This window comes from Parasteatoda tepidariorum, chromosome 10, assembly GCF_043381705.1.
Source record: "Parasteatoda tepidariorum isolate YZ-2023 chromosome 10, CAS_Ptep_4.0, whole genome shotgun sequence".
Classification (NCBI taxonomy): Eukaryota; Metazoa; Arthropoda; class Arachnida; order Araneae; family Theridiidae; genus Parasteatoda; species Parasteatoda tepidariorum.
The window spans coordinates 69,775,115-69,794,237 of NC_092213.1; the positions used below are offsets into that span (position 1 = coordinate 69,775,115).

Sequence of the window (19,123 nt, forward strand, 5' to 3'; positions counted from 1 at the left end):
CATGGTGGTGACTATGGTAACGAGGCATAACTATTTCAAGCAGGAGTGAGGGATCATTGTTTAGGACAGGTTTGGGCTCAGGTCGTTGAAAGAAATTGACTTTTTTTCCCCTTCGGTCTACTGTGTTAGCCTAGAAGCTACCCACCCTGACTTTGTGGCACGGAGAGTTTACCATAGACAAACTATAGTCATTACTCTAGGAGTTTTTGCTTAAAAAATACAATCTTTTTATATTTTATTCTTATTAAAAAAAATTTGAAAATTTTCTGTAGACTTTCAGAAAATAACATGTAGACTGTAAGACTGAAAGTCTTCTGTAGATTTCTAGACTTTCAGAAAATAACATGCAAGTTTATATTGAACATACTGTTTATTTAGGTTTTCTGGGTCTACAAATCAGTAACTTAGCTTTAGGATTTCTAACACTGCAAAGCTTTTGAAACACATTTCATAAAATAGAGCTAATACAATTAAATGTTTTTTTTTTTTGTATTTATTTATTTATTAATTTTAGTAATTCTTTTCTTTANTTTTTTTTTTTTGCTTGGATCATCAATATTTTTTAAAATGTGTGACTTTGCATTGTTTCATTCCTGCTTAACAAATGCTAAAACAATTAGTAAGTGAAAGATGTCCAACTATATAGTTTACATGAAATCTGACTTAACAGAAAAATTTCTAAACTTATCCAAATTTAGTTGAGTTTAAAAACTCAATTTCGTTAAATAATTTATTTTTTTTTTAAACATCAAACGAGATATGCAAATTTTAATCCTACTGTACAACATTATCACATAAAAAAAAGTTGCTAATTGAATCTAAACATGAGTCAGAATTATTTGAAAATTTAAGACAAATCTTAGTTATTAAACATTAAAACTATTGTTTATAAATCAATTATAAAAAATAAAAAAACTCTTTAATAAACACCAGAAGTCTTTCTTAACATGTAAATAAATGTCTGGTGTAGTGCATGTACTGCTTAATATAAATGGCATTAGAACACAGCATATATGAATGAGAAATAAATTACTAAAAATAATACCCTTAATAATATAATACCCTTTCGGCAAGACTATTCAATGATTAAAATGTTACCATGAAAAGTAATTTAATGCTGACATGGCATAGAGAATGCTCCAATAGGGAATAAAATATAATCTTTCATCAGCTGTATATGCATGCCCATCAGAACCAAAAAGGCAGTGCCGGATTAAGCGTACGGGGCCCTAGGCCATTAAAATGTTTGGGGCCCTTAGATTAAATTTTTTTTCTCGTATATTTTTTTTTATTCAAATATATTCAATTATATATATTTTATTCAAATATTATTCATATTTAAAATTAAAATAAATAATAATAAATTAAATTTAACTTTATTTTGTTAAATTAAAACTANAAAGTATTTATACATCTTTTCATTTAAGAAAGCATATTTAAAATTAAAATAAATAATAATAACTTAAATTTAATTTTATTTTGTTACATTAGAACTAAAAAATAATCATAACATATATATTTTAAATTTAATTTTTTTTTAAAAATAATTGTTTTTCTTATTTTTTTTAAATTTATTTTCAAAAAATCAATATTAAGGGGGCCCTTAATCATTGGGGACCCAGGCCATGGCCTAGTTTGGCCAAATGGGTAATCCGGCACTGCAAAAAGGTTAAAACCCATAAATCATCCAATAAAATAACCTATCTATGTTTTTAAAATGCACAACACCATCCCCATGTAACTAAATTTAATTAAAAACTTCATGGAAAGTAAAAAATATTTACCGATTCTGTTTACTTTCCTTGATATTTAAATTATTTTCTCTTGAATTATTTTTCTCTATTCTTATTATTATTAATCTATTCAATTATTTTTCTCTTATCTTATGAATTATTATTCCATTTAAATTATTTTTCTCCGAATGAAGAGCAGAGAAATCCTGTAATTTCTAACAATCTCAACATTTATCTAGAATAAATGGATTTTAATTTGCTACAAATTAAACGACATCAACCACCAGAATTTTATCTTAACTCCATACTCCTTGATACAGATATTTGTTCTAATTATTGAGATACTATTTGATAAGAGTCAAGAGACATTACTACCATTAAAGAGACTTTGTACACTGATATCTATCTACGTAACACGTCAATTTAATCTGCGTCCAAGGAAGATTACAAACTATTACGTAAGCGCAGATAAAATAATGAATTTACAATGCCAAAAAAACATGCCTCATTTTATTCTATAAATGCATAGATTTTCTTTTTAAGTTTCTTTTCTTTCTTTAAAGCCAGTTCAGTATTGAGGATGCATGAAAATATGGCGAAATTTTCCCCTTTAAAAGATTTTAATGCATTGGAGACTAAACAAACCTAAATTGAGCCTAATTTTATCTATTAAATACATTTTATAGAATGTATTTGAACTATTAAATGTATTTGTATTCAATTGAGCCTAATTTTATCTATCAAATGTATTTGAAAATTTGAACACAATCTAGTCAATCATAACAATTAAAAACATTACCAACTATTACGTAAGCGCAGATAAAATAATGAATTTACAATGCTAAAAAAACGCGCCTCATTTTATTCTATAGATGCATATATTTTCTTTTAACGTTTCTTTCTTTCTTTTTTTTTAAAACCAGATCAGTTTTTAGGATGCATGAAAATAAGACAAAATGTTTCCTTTTAAAAGATTTTAATGCATTGGAGACTAAACAAACCTAAATTGAGCCTAATTTTATCTATTAAATGTATTTTATTGAATGTATTTAATCTATTAAATGTATTTGTATTCAATTGAGCTCATTTTATCTATTAAATGAATCTGAAAACTATATAGTCAATCATAACAATCAAAAATCCCTTTTTTTTCTTTCAGTTATAATTTTTTAATATTGTGTGCAATGTATCTTCGTCCCAATACAAGTACAGTAATTTTTATAACAATCTTTTATCAAACTTTATCATATGCATCAACAGGGGTCTGTCCAGGCCGAATTTACTACCGTTTAGCGGTACCTTCACAAATTCAACTTGAGGTAAAACGGTAGTTTCACAAATTCAACTTTAGGAAAAACGGTAGTTTCACAAAATACTTTTTCTTAAAATTTTATTTTTGTCTCCCTTAAGAAACGATAAATCCATATTTTTACCATGTTTTTGTGTTGACTTTTTAATATAATTTTTATAATTTTTCACAAATTATGTCAAAATTTTCACAAAATAGGTACCTTTCAGAAAATCTAGACAGACACCTGATCAATATCAAAACAAAATTTTTATCATTAACAGTATACGATTGTATTAAACAATATTTTGGACTCTCATTCCAGAAGATATTGTTAACGCATTAGAAACTAAACAAACCCAAATTTAACCTCTTTTTATCCACAAAAAGCATTTGAAAATTTGAATACTATGAAGTCAATAATAAACAATTAAAATTTTTCCCTTAAGTTATTAATTTTAATAAAGTGTGCAATGTATCACATTCTTGACTTTTATATCATAATCTTTTCTCAATTTTTATTTTAAAATCAACTGCATTCATATCAATATAAAATTTTTATGACTCCCAAAAACTGCATGATTGTATTAAACAAAATATTATGAAATAATACCCTCAAATTAATNTTTTTTTTTAAATCATTGTTTTTCTTAATTTTTTAAAATTTATTTTCAAAAAATCAATTTTAAGGGGGGCCTTAATCATTGAGGGCGCCAGGCCATGGCCTAGTCTGGCCTAATGGGTAATTCGGCACTGCAAAAAGTTTAAAACCCATAAATCATCAAATAAAATAACCTATCTATGTTTTTAAAATGCAGAACACCATCCCCATGTAACTAAATTTAATCAAAAACATCATGGAAAGTAAAAAATATTTACCGACTCTGTTTACTTTCCTTGATATTTAAATTATTTTCTCTTGAATTATTTTTCTCTATTCTTATTATTATTATTCTATTCAATTATTTTTCTCTTATCTTATGAATTATTATTCTTTTTAAATTATTTTTCTCTCAATGAAGAGCAGAGAAATCCTATAATTTCTAACAATCTCAACATTTATCTAGAATAAATGGGTTTTAATTTGCAACAAATTAAACGGCATCAGCCACTAGAATTTTATCTTAACTCCATACTCCTTGATACAGATATTTGTTCTAATTATTGAGATACTATTTGATAAGAGTCAAGAGACATTACTACCATTAAAGAGACTTTGTACACTGATATCTATCTACGTAACACATAAATTTAATCTGAGTCCAAGGAATATTACAAACTATTACGTAAGCACAGATAAAATACTGAATTTACAATGCCAAAAAAACGTGCCTCATTTTATTCTATAAATGCATAGATTTTCTTTTTAAGTTTTTTTTCTTTCTTTAAAGCCAGTTCAGTATTGAGGATGCATGAAAATATGGCAAAATTTTCCCTTTTAAAAGATTTTAATGCATCGGAGACTAAACAAACCTAAATTGAGCCTAATTTTATCTATTAAATACATTTTATAGAATGTATTTGAACTATTAAATGCATTTGTATTCAATTCAGCCTAATTTTATTTATTAAATGTATTTGAAAATTGAATACCATCTAGTCAATCATAACAATTAAAAATATTACAAACTATTACGTAAGCGCAGATAAAATAATGAACTTACAATGCTAAAAAAACGTGCCTCATTTTATTCTATAAATGCATATATTTTCTTTTAACGTTTCTTTCTTTTTTTTCCTTTTTTTTTAAAAGCCAGATCAGTTTTTAGAATGCATGAAAATAAGACAAAATTTTTCCTTTTAAAAGATTTTAATGCATTGGAGACTAAACAAACATAAATTGAGCCTAATTTTATCTATTAAATGTATTTTATCAAATGTATTTGATCTATTAAATGTATTTGTATTCAATTGAGCTTATTTTATCTATTAATTGAATCTGAAAACCATATAGTCAATCATAACAATCAAAAATCCCTTTTTTTTCTTTCAGCTATAATTTTTTAATATTGTGTGCAATGTATCTTCGTCCCAATACAAGTACAGTAATTTTTATAACAATCTTTTATCAAACTTTATCATATGCATCAATATCAAAACAAAATTTTTATCATTAACAGTATACGATTGTATTAAACAATATTTTGGACTCTTTCATTCCAGAAGATATTGTTAACGCATTAGAAATTAAACAAACCCAAATTTAACCTCTTTTTATCCACAAAAAGCGTTTGAAAATTTGAATAGTATAAAGTCAATAATAAACAATTAAAATTTTTCCCTTAAGTTATTAATTTTAATAAAGTGTGCAATGTATCACATTCTTGATTTTTATATCATAATCTTTTCTCAATTTCTTTTTAAAATCAACTGCATTGATATCAATATAAAAATTTTATGATTCCCAAAAACTGCATGATTGTATTAAACGAAATATTATGAAATAATACCCTCAAATTAATATGTCTACAAATAATACAGGTTTAAATAATTCTAAACATCTAAACGGACAAAAGACTATCATTAACAGCCTAACAGTCAAAATAAATGAATAAAATAAAATAAAAATAATAATAAAAACTTTCCTCTTCAGGTCAAAATCCTCACTAAATTGATGATTGCATTTTAAAAAATTATTCAAACATTAGAAGAAATATTCATTAATTCTAATTCGCTATTCATTAATTCTAATAAAATTTAAATAAAGTAAAAAAGAGAAGAAAAAAAAAAACACTTTAAATGTCATTAGAAAAATGACATTTAAAACAGTAGAAAAAGGTCAGAAACTTAAATTTTTATAGGTTTTTAAAGAACTTTTTTAATTTTTCCTAATTTTTTAATTTGATTTGAAATTCCTTGAGTATTCAGATTTTCCCTATTGCTGAGCACCCTGCTATAATAGTTAATAAAAGCCAATAATTTGATTTTTATCATGAATAAAATTAAATTTTCTGGGTTTACTAATCCAATAGATTAAAAATTATGTTAATGTCATATTAATATTTTATTTTAGATAATTACAAATAATTATCATAGGTCATTTAATCTAATTAGACCCACAAACTGAACACAAAAAGTATTTTTAAATCAACATATAACAATAAGAAATTTTAAAAATTTCTTCCTAAGCAGAAGAAATAGTATAAAGGAAGAAAAAAATGATCTATTAGAAAATTAAAAAAAAGGTTTAAATTAGAACTTATCTTTTCTTTTGAGCTCATAACATATTTTTTTATTTATTTTAGGTTATAAAATTTAAATTTTTTGATAGCTTAGCAACTTTAATTAAATAATCGAATTTGAAATAACATCTGACTCGCACAAGTAAAAATAATATTTGTAAAAAAAATCAATTTTTGAAATTTTTTAATATTTTACATTTTCCTTGTTGCCCTTCTCCCAAGAAATTTCTTATGGTATTCTTATCTTTACTCATTTTTAACTGTCAACGCATCAAGGTATGCCTAATTTAGGCAAATGTGTGAATGACTTTTTCAGAAAACTTGAGTTAGAATTCCTATTTTCAGAATGTTAGAATTATTGCAAATACAATGATAAAATTTATCAGTACTAAATAGAAAATATTTCTTTCAATGAAAAAATTATATAATCACTACAAAAAGGTAATGAAAGACCTTTAAATCCTAATAAGATAATTGCTTATGCAGATTTCTAAAGAAATAAGAAAAGATAAAGCAACAAAAACTGATAAGATATAAAAATAAAAAGTCATAATAAAATTATCTACGTTAATACGAGACAAAGTTCAGGGTTCGTTCTTCAGCCCTTTGACCACTGAACTTTTATTTAGCTTATCAATGGAAGAAAAATCACAAATAATATTTATTTATAAGCCTACAATACGGCAAAAAAAAAAAATGTGAGCTTGAAAACATATTAAGAAAATAAAGCCGGAACTCAGTAGTTGAGTTATTCCAAATCGCAAAAAAAAATAATAATAATAAATTATTAACATGCATATATTTAAATTCCAATGGCTTGCTTGAATATTTATTTCTTCATTTTTTAATGAAAATAAAAACATATTTTGTTAGAAAGAACATTTATTTAAGAAGATATTAATAAAATTAAGTGGGTACTTCTGTGAGCTTACTTATATTTAACTAACTTAACTCATTTTGTAGAAATAGAATTACTTGCAACAAATAGTGTTAACTTAAGAACATTTTAAAAGAATAATGTGCACACACTTTCCAATTTTTATTCTTTCTAACAATGATTTTCTCTAATGGTGGTGAAATTATAAATAAATAATCAATTGTAGTTTTAAAAAAAAAAAGTATGGACACTTTCTTCATAAAACTATTATGCTTCTATACATATCTTTAATTTATAAATATGTAGTGATACTTAACATTTTAAATTTGTAAACATAAATATAAAAATGAATATTAAAATATAACTTTCGCTATACGAATCTTCAAAAAAAAAATTAGTAAGTATTGCAAGTATTGAAGATATACTTAGAAATAAATAATTCTAAAATATTCCTTTTAAATAAGAAAAATTATTGAAATATAAACCTGAATTCATTTAGTTAACTTAACCTGTAACTGTTTACATATCCTCTAAAGTGCATGATTTATCAAAATTACTTTTAAAACTGATTATCTTCATTAATATTTTTGCATTTTGAATTCAGAATGAACTTCTGAACAAATAAGAAATGTTCTAGAATAAAATGCAATTAAATATTTATGTTATCTTATAAAAAGATTAACATTTGACTTTTATAATAGGGATCGTGTTACAATACACAATATCCTCAGAAAGTTTAGTGCCTTAAATATTTATCCAAAAACGTAAATAATCGAGCAAGCATTTATATGACAAAACTGACATTCAATTTTCTCACTCAATACACTTTTCTGTTTATTCAATTTTATAACTGAAATTTTATAACCGAGTAGTTTAAGTAGACTATAATATAATAAACATAAAATATGTACATTAAACAACACAGTAGTTCAGATTTTGAAATACAGCTTTTCGAAAGAATAAAATGTTCGCCGATTTATAAATGAAGGTCAACTAGTTTTGTTTTGCTAGTTACAGCTTCAGACACAATAATGTCTATTTTTCCGTCAAATTAAACGATTGATATTAACAAACTGATGAATTGATTGAAGTTTTGATCTTTTCAAGTTAGATCTATCATAAGTTTAACTTTTAAAAGTAACTTTTAACTATTGTAATATAGTAAAAGTCATTCGTCGTTTTCTTATTAAAATTTTTAAAAAAAATTCTTAATTAATTTACAAAAAAATATGAAGTATATACAAAAATTGAGTGCAGAAAAAAATTACATTATTGCACAGTAACCAGATAAACTTTAAAAATGCGTTTAAGTATACATCAGATTTTTAAAAAAAAACGCATTTAAAAAAAAGAAATAAATGACTTACCGAAACTGCGGAATAAAAATTTAAGATAATATTCAAGTCCTATCTCATGTGTCACACATAAATGAACAGAAACTACAGTCTTGGAATGATCAAAATAGTTTATTAATTTGCATAAATATTAATCGTAACTCAAATATTCCAGAACATATAAACGTTCACAGCTTCTTAATCCAAATTTCAGAAATGATTTCAGTCTTTACTTTCTCATATCACATAGTCAAATGATTTGTGTGGGTCTTGATTAAAAAACAAGACCCACTGCGCATGCTCGAAACAGCCGAGCCTTTCAGAGAATGATAAACAGCTGTGTTGCAATATTTGTAGTTTACTATCTTTTTCGAGGGGATGATTTTGATTGGCGGATTGAGGGAAGAATTTGGAGGCACGGCAGAAGACGTAACTAAAATGGCTTGAAAATCTTTGTGCAAAATGAATCCCTTACAGTTTGACCTTGATTTTCGTTGTCCTTGACTCTATTCCCCCCCATCCACGCTTACCTGTCCTGACAAGTATTGAAATTTGAAATGGGTCAGTTCACCGAAAGAAAGAATTTTTCCCTTTTAACCTCTTTCAAAGTTACTTTTCTTCCACTATTTTAAAATGTAATTATTTGAAAGTAATTTTTGCAGGGCCGTACTTAGGGGGTGGTGAACTGGATTTAATTTATAGGTTTATTCAAGTTGATGAAAATTTAAAGAATTTTTGATATTTTATCGTTGATATTTTATCGTTTTATATTTAGACTACTTACAACGATAAAATATATAATTTGCAAATTATTATATGTTCAGTGGAGCGAAAAAATTTTCCCCTTTATATCTCTTTTCTTTCGCTATTTTAAAAAGTCATTATCTTGAAGACATTTTGTATACTTTTTGTTAGGCCGAGCAAAGGGTGGTGCGTTGGGGAAGGGGAATTGGATTTCATTCATACGTTTATTCAACTTGATTAAATTTTAATATTCAAAGAATTTTTAATTTCTTACAGTCGCAAATGTTTATACTATTACAATATATAAATAATTTGTAAATTATTATATTTTCACTAAAAAAAATAATTTTTTCTTTCATTAGGTCTTCAAATCGCTTTTCTTTCGCTGTTTCAAAAAGTAATTATCTGAAAGTAATTTTGCGTAATTTTTGTAGGGTCGTGATAAGTAATTAGATTTAATTTATAACTAGACTAGCGAAATCGGTTGAATAGCTCCTGAGAAATCGAAGTTTAAAAAAGTCGTATATTTCAAATACGATTTCTCAGGAACTATTTAACCGATTTCGTTCAAATTTTGCATTTTGGCATATAAAATTAGATACTTTAAAATTATGCAAAAATTTATATACCTTACAATTCAAAAGTTTGCAGACTGTTATAAAATAAAATAATAAAAAATAGTAAATATTTACTAAAATTTATTTTTTGCGTGGAATTATCTATGGATAAACGAATTTTGTAATTGTATGCAAAAAATTTTCACTCCGCTTAAATAGTCTCGATACGTAGCAAAATACTCAAAAAATAAAATTAACATTGGTGCCTCCTTACTTTAGATCGCTCTCCTGATCAAACTATGGGGACCATATATCCCAGATAGCGGTTGCCTCCTATATTTTGGGGGTCAAAATCCGAATTCGTCTTAAAAAAAGATATGTTTATTCAGAAAAAATACGTTTTTGTGCCTGATTTCGTAACTTAAAATATCGTCTGCACTAAATAATAAGCATATTTTAAGTCACCTACTCCGAAGAACGTGCAGATCCGATCATTAAATCCAAAGTTATTCAATATGGTCTTCTTTTTTATTTTTTATTTTATTTGGCTCACTATACATTTTCTCCATCAATTTTGCTTTTTAGTTCCATGCTTATTTTTATTTCAATTATTACCTTTTACCAAAATTAATTATTATTGGAATTAATAATAAAAAAAATTTCATGTTTATCCTCAAGGAATTAATTTCCATTTCTCCATTGTTCTTCCTTTTCAATTAAAAATTTGTTTTATTTTATTTCACTTATCAATTATTTTGTTTCAATTATCATTTATTTTATTTTATTTCAATCACCATTTATTTCAAATTATTTAGTTTTATAGTTTTAAACAAAATAAATAAATACATAGGTTCAGATAACCTCAGAAATTCTAATTTTGTGACATACTCCGCCTATGCTCCCACGATCACGCTGGTCATTCAGGTAACCTCTGGCATAACGAATAAAAAAAAATTAGGGATTACAGGACGCTCAATAAACAACTTTTTTGATCAGATTTATAAGCTAACAAATATCACTGATGTACAGTACGTAAAATAAAAAACAGACTATTCTGAATAACTTTTGATCTAATGATCCAATCTTCACGTTCTAGAACTCAATCCGAAAGATTTAATGAGGTGACCTGAAATATGCTTATATTAATTAGTGCAGACGATATTTTAAGTTTCGAAATCACACACAAAAACGTTTTCAGATTTCTGACCCTCAAAATATATGGGGTAGCCGTTATCCGGGAAATATGGTCTCCATAGTTTTGTCAAAAGAGAGGGCAAAAGTTTGGACCAGTATAATTTCATTGTTTGCATATTTCGCCATATCTCGAGAACTTTTTAAGTTAATTAAAAAACTTTTGCACACAATTATGAAAATTGTTTGCACACAATTATGTCATTGTTTGCATATTTCGCCATATCTCGAGAACTTTTTAAGTTAATTAAAAAACTTTTGCACACAATTATGAAAATTGTTTAACCAAAGATAATTCCGTGCAAAATATAACTTTTAGTAAATATTTATCCCTTGTTATTACTTTATTTAATAATAGTCAAAAAAAAATTTAAATGCAAGGTATAAAAATACTTTATTTTTAAGGATGTAATTTTGCATTGCAAAATACAAAATTTATGCGCAATTGGTAGAATAATTCCTGAGAAATCAAATTCTAAAAATACGACTTCTTTAAAATTCGATTTCTCAGGAACAATTCGATCGATTTCACTCAAATTTGTAATTTGCTATTTAAGTTTACATTCTTTAAAACGGTGTAAAAAATGTATACCTTGCAATTCAAAATACTTGACTATTATTAAATAAATAATAAAAAATGATAAATATTTGCTAAAAGTTATATTTCTCATGGAATTGTCTAGGATGTATGACTTATATAACTTTGTCAAAAAATTTTCACTTTGCTTAAAAAATTCTCGAGATATGATGAAATACGTAACAGGTTAAATTAACATTAAGGAGTCCAAACTTTGGACCTCCTTCCTAACCTAACTATGGGGACCATATTTCCCAGTTTGCGGCCACCCCCTATTATTTGGTTGTCGGAAATCCGAATTTGTTGGAAAAAAGGTTTGTTTAATCAGAGGAAGTATGTTTTTACGTTTGATTTCGTAACTTAACATCTTCCCTGATTATCCCGAGTTAACTCGGGTATGTACAGATTGACCATATTTATTATCCCGAGAAAACTCGGGCATAGCAGAATTTGTCAGTACGTTTTGTTTTATTACGTTTTTACTCGGCGGAAGAAAATAATGAATAATATTGCTGAAATATATATGGGTGATTCTCACGAAATATGACAATTCACTGTCCCTTGTTCCAAGATCTAATACTATATACCAGGGGTTTCCAACTTACATGAGGCCGCGGGCCACAATTAAAAACACAAATCAAATGGCAGGCCACAACTTTATCAGAATTTTATGAAGGAGTTTTTTATGTTTGAAAGAACATTAAATATTACTGTCAGATTTTTAATAAGTTGTACAAAATAAAAGTATTGAATTACAAATTAAAATAAGAAGTAGATTTCTAAAAATATTTAATTGTTATTAATAATATTTTTAAAAATATTAAATAAATAATAAAAATTCGGGCTATAATAACTTTAATGTGCACCTATGTATTAAACAAATAATGTGCAACAGAAATCTAATTGCAAAGATATAAAACTTTAAAAAGGTTGGTATTAAAACTTGCATAGTATCACACAAAATATTCAATGAGAAAATTGAGATTTGTCTGCTACAACCACCACAGAATAGATATTTACATTTAAAATTTACAAATGTGTGTGTAAATATTTTCGTCCAAAATGAGTGAGTGGTTTCAGAAAGTTAAATCGGATAATTTCTTCGAGAAAATTTCTGATACGTACATGCTAAATTATATTCACAAAATACAAAAAAATGGAATAAAATGGAGCTACATATACGATTATTTTTGCATTTGAATAAATATTTTCCTGGGTGCAAAACCTGAGAAATAAATTTTTTTTTCACCGTGGGTATGCTAAATTTCACAGATACGAAGAAATTAGGTTTTTATTAACGAGAAAAGTACTTTAAACCCATTCTGATTATTGATTCTTTACGAAAATTGTCCGCAAAAAAATTATAACTAATATAGTTAAGTTCGCGGGCCGGATGCGGCCCCCGGGCCACCAGTTGGAAACCCCTGCTATATACTAAAAGAACTTTTTTTAAAAAAACAATTTACAAATTGCACTGCTGTTAGCATTCTAAAATGACTTTGCACTAGCATTGACTGTTTTGTATAATAGAAAAATTTAATTGAACTTCAAAATGTCATTTTCCTGGCATGTCTTAAACAATATTTCCAATAATAACTAGCTTCAAAACTTCCCATAAATTTTTCAATATCTAACTTTTTTTATCTCAACCGGTGTAAGCATTTCTAGGATAAACGCAGAGGGTATTGTTTACAAAAACTTCGTTTGAAATAATTTTTTCTGTCCAGAATTTGTTTGTCCCAAGAAAATCTGTCATTTTCCTGGCTACTTTTATTTAGTGGTTTATAACTAAAATAGATAGAGCCAGCAATCAATAACTTATGTTAATAGATTGATTAGATACCCTCCTATATGAATGTGTCTTGTTGCATGAATAAAGAACCAATTTTCTGGTTCAAAATCTATTTCAAAAAATTTTTCAAGATGTGTAGGTTTTTGTGTTGTCATTTTCCTGGCTTCTTGAAATCATTAATAACATAAACTATACATAGATTTATCTGAGTTATTTTAAGAAATCCTGTTGTTTTCTGCAGAATGTAAACGTCTTAGGCCAAAATATTAAATTAAAGTCAAGTTATATGCTATAAAATGACGAATTTATCATTATCCAGGCTGTCATTTTCCTGGTTTATGAATTCCACGACATTGAAGTGTTGCCAGAATTTTTTTTTAACTGTTATTACTGTTAGGAGGAAAAGCAAATATAAACCTAATACCAAGTTTATGTATGATTGTAATATGGTTGAATGCAATCAAAGTTATTTATTTAATGATTGATTATTATACACAATTTTATTCTGTACATATCAGCAACAAAAATTTTTTTGATTCTTTCTACAGTGGATAAAAAGAATTAATTTAAGCAATTAATGGTCCATCTAACATAAAGGCCTAAGTTGAGTTACTTAAGTTGAGTAAAATGACTGTTTTTTAAACTTCTAAACTAATATGTCATTTTCCTGGCATACAAGATTTGGTGAATTTCTATTTTATTTTTTTTCTCGAGCAAATGTCAATAAACTACACTGCTGTCTGTAAGATATTAATAAATGTAACTAAAGAAGTGTACAAAAAACATTTTAGATTATTTTGAAGACTTTAAATTTGAAGAAATTTTTAATATATATATATATATGTATACATATTGCATATAATTTCACTGGCGTTTGGAAAATATCACTTTGTGTTGTCTCTAATTTTAAAACAAACAATCTTACAAAGACTTATATGTTACTTTTTCCATTTGCCCGAGACTACTCGGGATATTAAGCTGATGGTAAATTAAATGTTTTTACGCACATAAAAAAATTGAAATTTCAACTTAAAACTTGTGTATTATGTTTTGTTTTAGTTCCTAGTATTTATTAATAAAATAAAAAAATTTGTTGATTTTTTTTCCGAACAAATTGGCAAGGGAAGTGGTTAAAATATCGTCTGCACTAATTAATTAGAATATTTAAGGTCTCCCCCTCGAATCATTTAGATTGAGTCCTAGAACGTAAAAATCCGATCATTAGATCAAAAGTTACTATTCAATGTGGCCCGTTTTTAATTTTGCGTACTGCACACTTTAAAATATTATACGTAACTAAATCGTGTATTAACTGTTTTAAAACAATGTCTTCCGCTTAGACAATAAGAAAATTCTCTTTTTTAAACATCTCAGCATAAATAATATAATTAAAAATTCAAAAATCGGGTTTTGTATTTTGTTTACAATTGTACTCATTTAGCTTCAAGTTGAATGTCGTATTCTTATAGCTTAACGGTAAACTCACAATCCGGTATACAAACACACTCACAAATTATTCATTTTATTACCAGCTGAATACCGTTCTTCGTACCTGGTGAAAAAACAAGTATTAATAAATCAGAACTGAACAACACTACATACAACATCGCGCACAATACTGTAAAACAAATACCGACACAAATAATAAAACTAAAATAATTCCGTTTTTTTAATTTATTATTTTTTGCTGCCTTATTGGTTCATCCTATCAAAATATGGATCAGCTGCTATTTAGGATAATCTGCATAATACTGTTCTTCGAGCTGCTCACGATGTTTAAAATTTACCACAATAGAACTACTTCCTTCTATACATATATCCTTGAGCGGCCGTAAAAAAACTTACATTAAAATGTACAGCATTGGTGCAGCTGTAATCGGCATCAAATTTATTCATAAATTATTTTGTACCTATATAATATTATTTTGGTGCCTAATAAAACTGTATCAATTACCGTGATGACAATACAGTGCCTATTACCAAAATTAAGCTTCATTGGTGTCAGTTATAAGCAGGGCCGGCTTACGCATGTCGCGGCCCCTAGGCAATGCTCGTCTCGGGCCCCCACCCCTACCGTCTTCTAACTTCCTAATATATTTTTTCGTTTGATTCGCGACTAAATCCGAGTTTGAAAAGGTTTTGTGTCTTCTTCAATTGTTCATTAAGCTTATTTTGTTGCTCTTGCCGCTTTTTACGTTTTTCTGAACCACTTTGGTGTTTTTTCTTTGCTGGTACCTCCGACATTTTGTTCCTGAAAAAAATAATCTTTCGGTTTAAAACAGAAATGAAATTTTCACCTTAGCAGCTCAAACATATTGAATTTCCTGCTTAATAATAAACATCCAAACTAATAATATTTGATAACGTTGAAATTAAATAAAATATGTAAGTAATTGAATAATAAAACGGCACTTCACATTTGTCAAGTCCTGTATTAGGTAATAAAATATGCAAAAAATAATAAAACTTACGTATAGTAATTTTAACTTCAGTTTACACTACACGGATTTTTACTCGTCGTTTCACCGATTTTCTCGAAGCCCGAAGCACTTCTGCAGTCTTTATAAATAAATATCCAATACTTAGCTCTAAATTCGTAAGTTTTGAAACACAAACTGTAAAACTCTCTTTTCATTCACANCGAATTTATTTGACGATTTTTGATTTATATCACGAATTTATTTGTTTTATTATTTGCAATTCACTTATTTCAATTTTTAATAGACTTAACTATAGCCAAAATTTTAACCTTTTTAAAGAGATATCAGTTTTAGTTATTTTATTTTAAGATTTTATACTATAGCACATTTCTAATAGGTTTAATGAATTACATGTCATTTATTTGAATTCAGATTTATTAATTATGACTTAGTATTTACTAAAAAGATGTAATTTTTTTTAAAAAAAGAAGTTGTTATATGGATTTGAATTACTGTTTTGAATTCTTAGAACTTTGTGCATTTGCAATGTACCTAAGTTAGTAGCGAGCGAAGCAAACCATATAAGATTGCGTAGCAATTTTAGGGGGTTGGCGAGCGTTAGCGAGCAGGGGGGGGGGCAGCCCACTAGCACTGTAAAACAAATACCGACACCAATAATGAAACTAAAATTATTCCGTTTTCTTAATTTTATTTATTATTATTTGCTCCCTTATTAGTTGATCCTATCAAAATATGGATTATCTGTTTTTTAGGATAATCTGCATAATACTGTTCTTCGAGTTGCACACGATGCTTAAAATTTACCACAATAGAACTACTTCCTTCTATACTCATATCCTTGAGTGGCTGTAAAAAATCTTGCATTAAAATGTACAGCATTGGTGCAGCTGGTAATCGGAATCAAATTTATTCATAAAATACTTTGTACTTATATAAGATTATTTTGGTACGTATTAAAACTGTATCAATTACCGTGATGACAGTACGGTGCCTATTACCAAAATTAAGCTTCATTGGTGTCAATTATAAGTATGGCGACACGAAGGTATGGTTCTTCATGACGAATAAGTACATTTTCAACATTAATTGTGCTCTTTAGTTATTACGTATTCATATTTCAATTAGAATCTATTACTAAAATTACTTAAGCACCATTGACTGCAACAAAAGTTTGTCGATTTTTTTACGCTTTAAAGGAATAAGTAACATTTCCCCATTAATTTTGTGTTTTAGTACTTAGCTTATTATTTTATTTCAATTAGTAACTTTTACCAAAATTAATTATCATTGACGTCAAAAATAATATTGGTGTTTTTTATGTTTATTTTCAATGAATTAGTGCCATTTCTCCATTGATTTTGCTTTTCAATATAAAACTTTCTTCTTTTTTTTATTTCAATTACAGTTGATTTTAAATTATCCAGGTTTGTAGCAACGCATTTTAAAAGAGTAGCTATAAACATAATAAAGACTTGGTTTCTGATGACCTTGTATGATACTTCGATCACGTTAATTATTCAGGTAACCTGGCATAACGAATAAAAAATATTTAAGTATTACAGAACGCTCAATCAACAACTTTTTTGATTTCAGTTATAAGTTAGCAAATAGTACTGACGTAATATCTTTAAAATATTAAACGAAACTGGATCGTCTGTAATTTATTTTAAGACAATATTTTCTGCTAAGGCAATGAGAAAATTCACTTTTTTGAATGCTCCTGATTTAAAAATATAATTGAAAAATCAAAAATATCGATTCGTAATTTGTTTACAATTGTACTCATTTAACTTAATGTTAAATGCACATGCATTATATTTATCGATACATTAGAGTATATAAAGTAATAAAAATACTATGCAACCGATTTTTAAAAATTCAAAGTCTGATATTGAATCTCTCTATGTATCATAAAAATAATGTTGTCTAATATCATAAGCAGACAGTTTTATCACGTGATCAATAAATTTAATTAAATAGTCTGACACAATTTTCCATTGTTATCGGTCTCTTTTTATTGGCCGAAAAATCACATGGTGGGATCCAGCTTTTCCTCGTTGAGTTTCATATATTTTTGGTTACCATCAGCATTAAAATTAATGAAAGTCATTAAGTAATCGTTTTCAGTAAAAAAAAATTTATTCAAAATTTAACGACATTTACTTGTAATATTTATTTTTCTTATTCTATTCAGTTATTATTACGTTCTTTGATTCTTTTCTAAACAAAGAGTTTAAAACTAAAAGAGTTGTTTCGTTATTATATCTATGATATTTATCAGCTTGTTCCGCTATATTTTAGGATTAACTTATTAAAGTCGACGTTTAAATTTAATTACTAATTACTGAACAATGTTATTTATGTTCACTTATTATATTCTAAGGGAAACATTTGTAACATAAGTAAACACAATTCTTTTTAGTAAACATATAAGTGAATAATTAAACATTCGTAAAAATAACTCAACAGTTTTTTGTCTATACTGTAAAAAATTCCAAATAAATTTATGGTAAAAAATACTGGTATATTGTGTGACAATATTTTTTACCGCAAAATTTAACGGAACAAAAAATCTGATACAGCGTAATTTTTACAGTAAGTATTTACTGTAAAATGGATATAAATAATGGTATTTAAGTATAAAAACGGATAATGGTATTTAAATTTAAAAAAAACTATGGTGTAAAATTTTATGGTAAAAATTAATTTCATAGTAAAATGGACTTAACGGATGCTACAGTCAGGGTACTTTTTACTGAAATTTTATCCACAATTACTAAAAATATTTTTATTCTTCTTCTTGTTTTTTTTTTTTTTTTTTTTTTTTTTTTGTAATTTTTTAAAATTGTGCAATATGTCGTAGCGTAGCCGAAAATTAATAATGATCTCTCCCCTTTTTTATACAGCAAAAATTATCCAATAGTGATTTTTACATACCTCTTTGTTATGACCGGACATTTTCTGTATAAATTTTAAATATTTGTAGATGAAGCTGTAATATTGCAGTAATCTTAACGTTGAACGAGACAACGGCATAAATCGTAATTCCTTTCAGCTGAGTTTCTTCACTTTATAAGTTGAAAGACACAAGGAGATGATTTTCGGTATTGGCTAACTAACACTTAAAATGGTTAAAATAAGACATCGTAAAAGATTTTCTCTATAATTGTTTAAAAAAAAGAAAAGAAAAAACGTATGGACTTTTAAAAGCTTTATTTCGTAGTTAGTGACAGTAAAATCAAATCACTGTCACAAAATACAGCCATAATCGTTGCAAAGTAAACATAGGTTAACGCATTTAAAATGTTATTCGATAATTGAAAAAAAAAAGTACTTAGAAATCCCATTTTCACGCTTCCACGGATTTGTGAAACAGTAACTTAATCCTTACTGCTGACTTCCTACTT

General features: G+C 26.7%; 1 protein-coding gene across 3 annotated transcripts in view; it reads right to left on the bottom strand.

The window, feature by feature from the left end:
• Window positions 1-18,689, bottom strand: part of LOC107444761 (carnitine O-palmitoyltransferase 1, liver isoform) — a 61,297-nt gene extending 42,608 nt beyond the window's left edge. The window contains exon 1 of one of the 3 annotated variants that reach the window (XM_043051787.2): window positions 18,654-18,689. In XM_043051787.2, the coding sequence (XP_042907721.2) occupies window positions 18,654-18,674 (21 nt within the window). In that variant the 5' untranslated portion in view covers window positions 18,675-18,689. Of the gene's footprint in view, window positions 1-7,991; window positions 8,010-8,447; window positions 8,722-18,653 lie in introns of those variants that run through there. The other 2 variants (XM_016058980.3, XM_071186810.1) reach the window with 2 other exon arrangements.
• Between the last annotated feature and the right edge of the window lie 434 nt (window positions 18,690-19,123).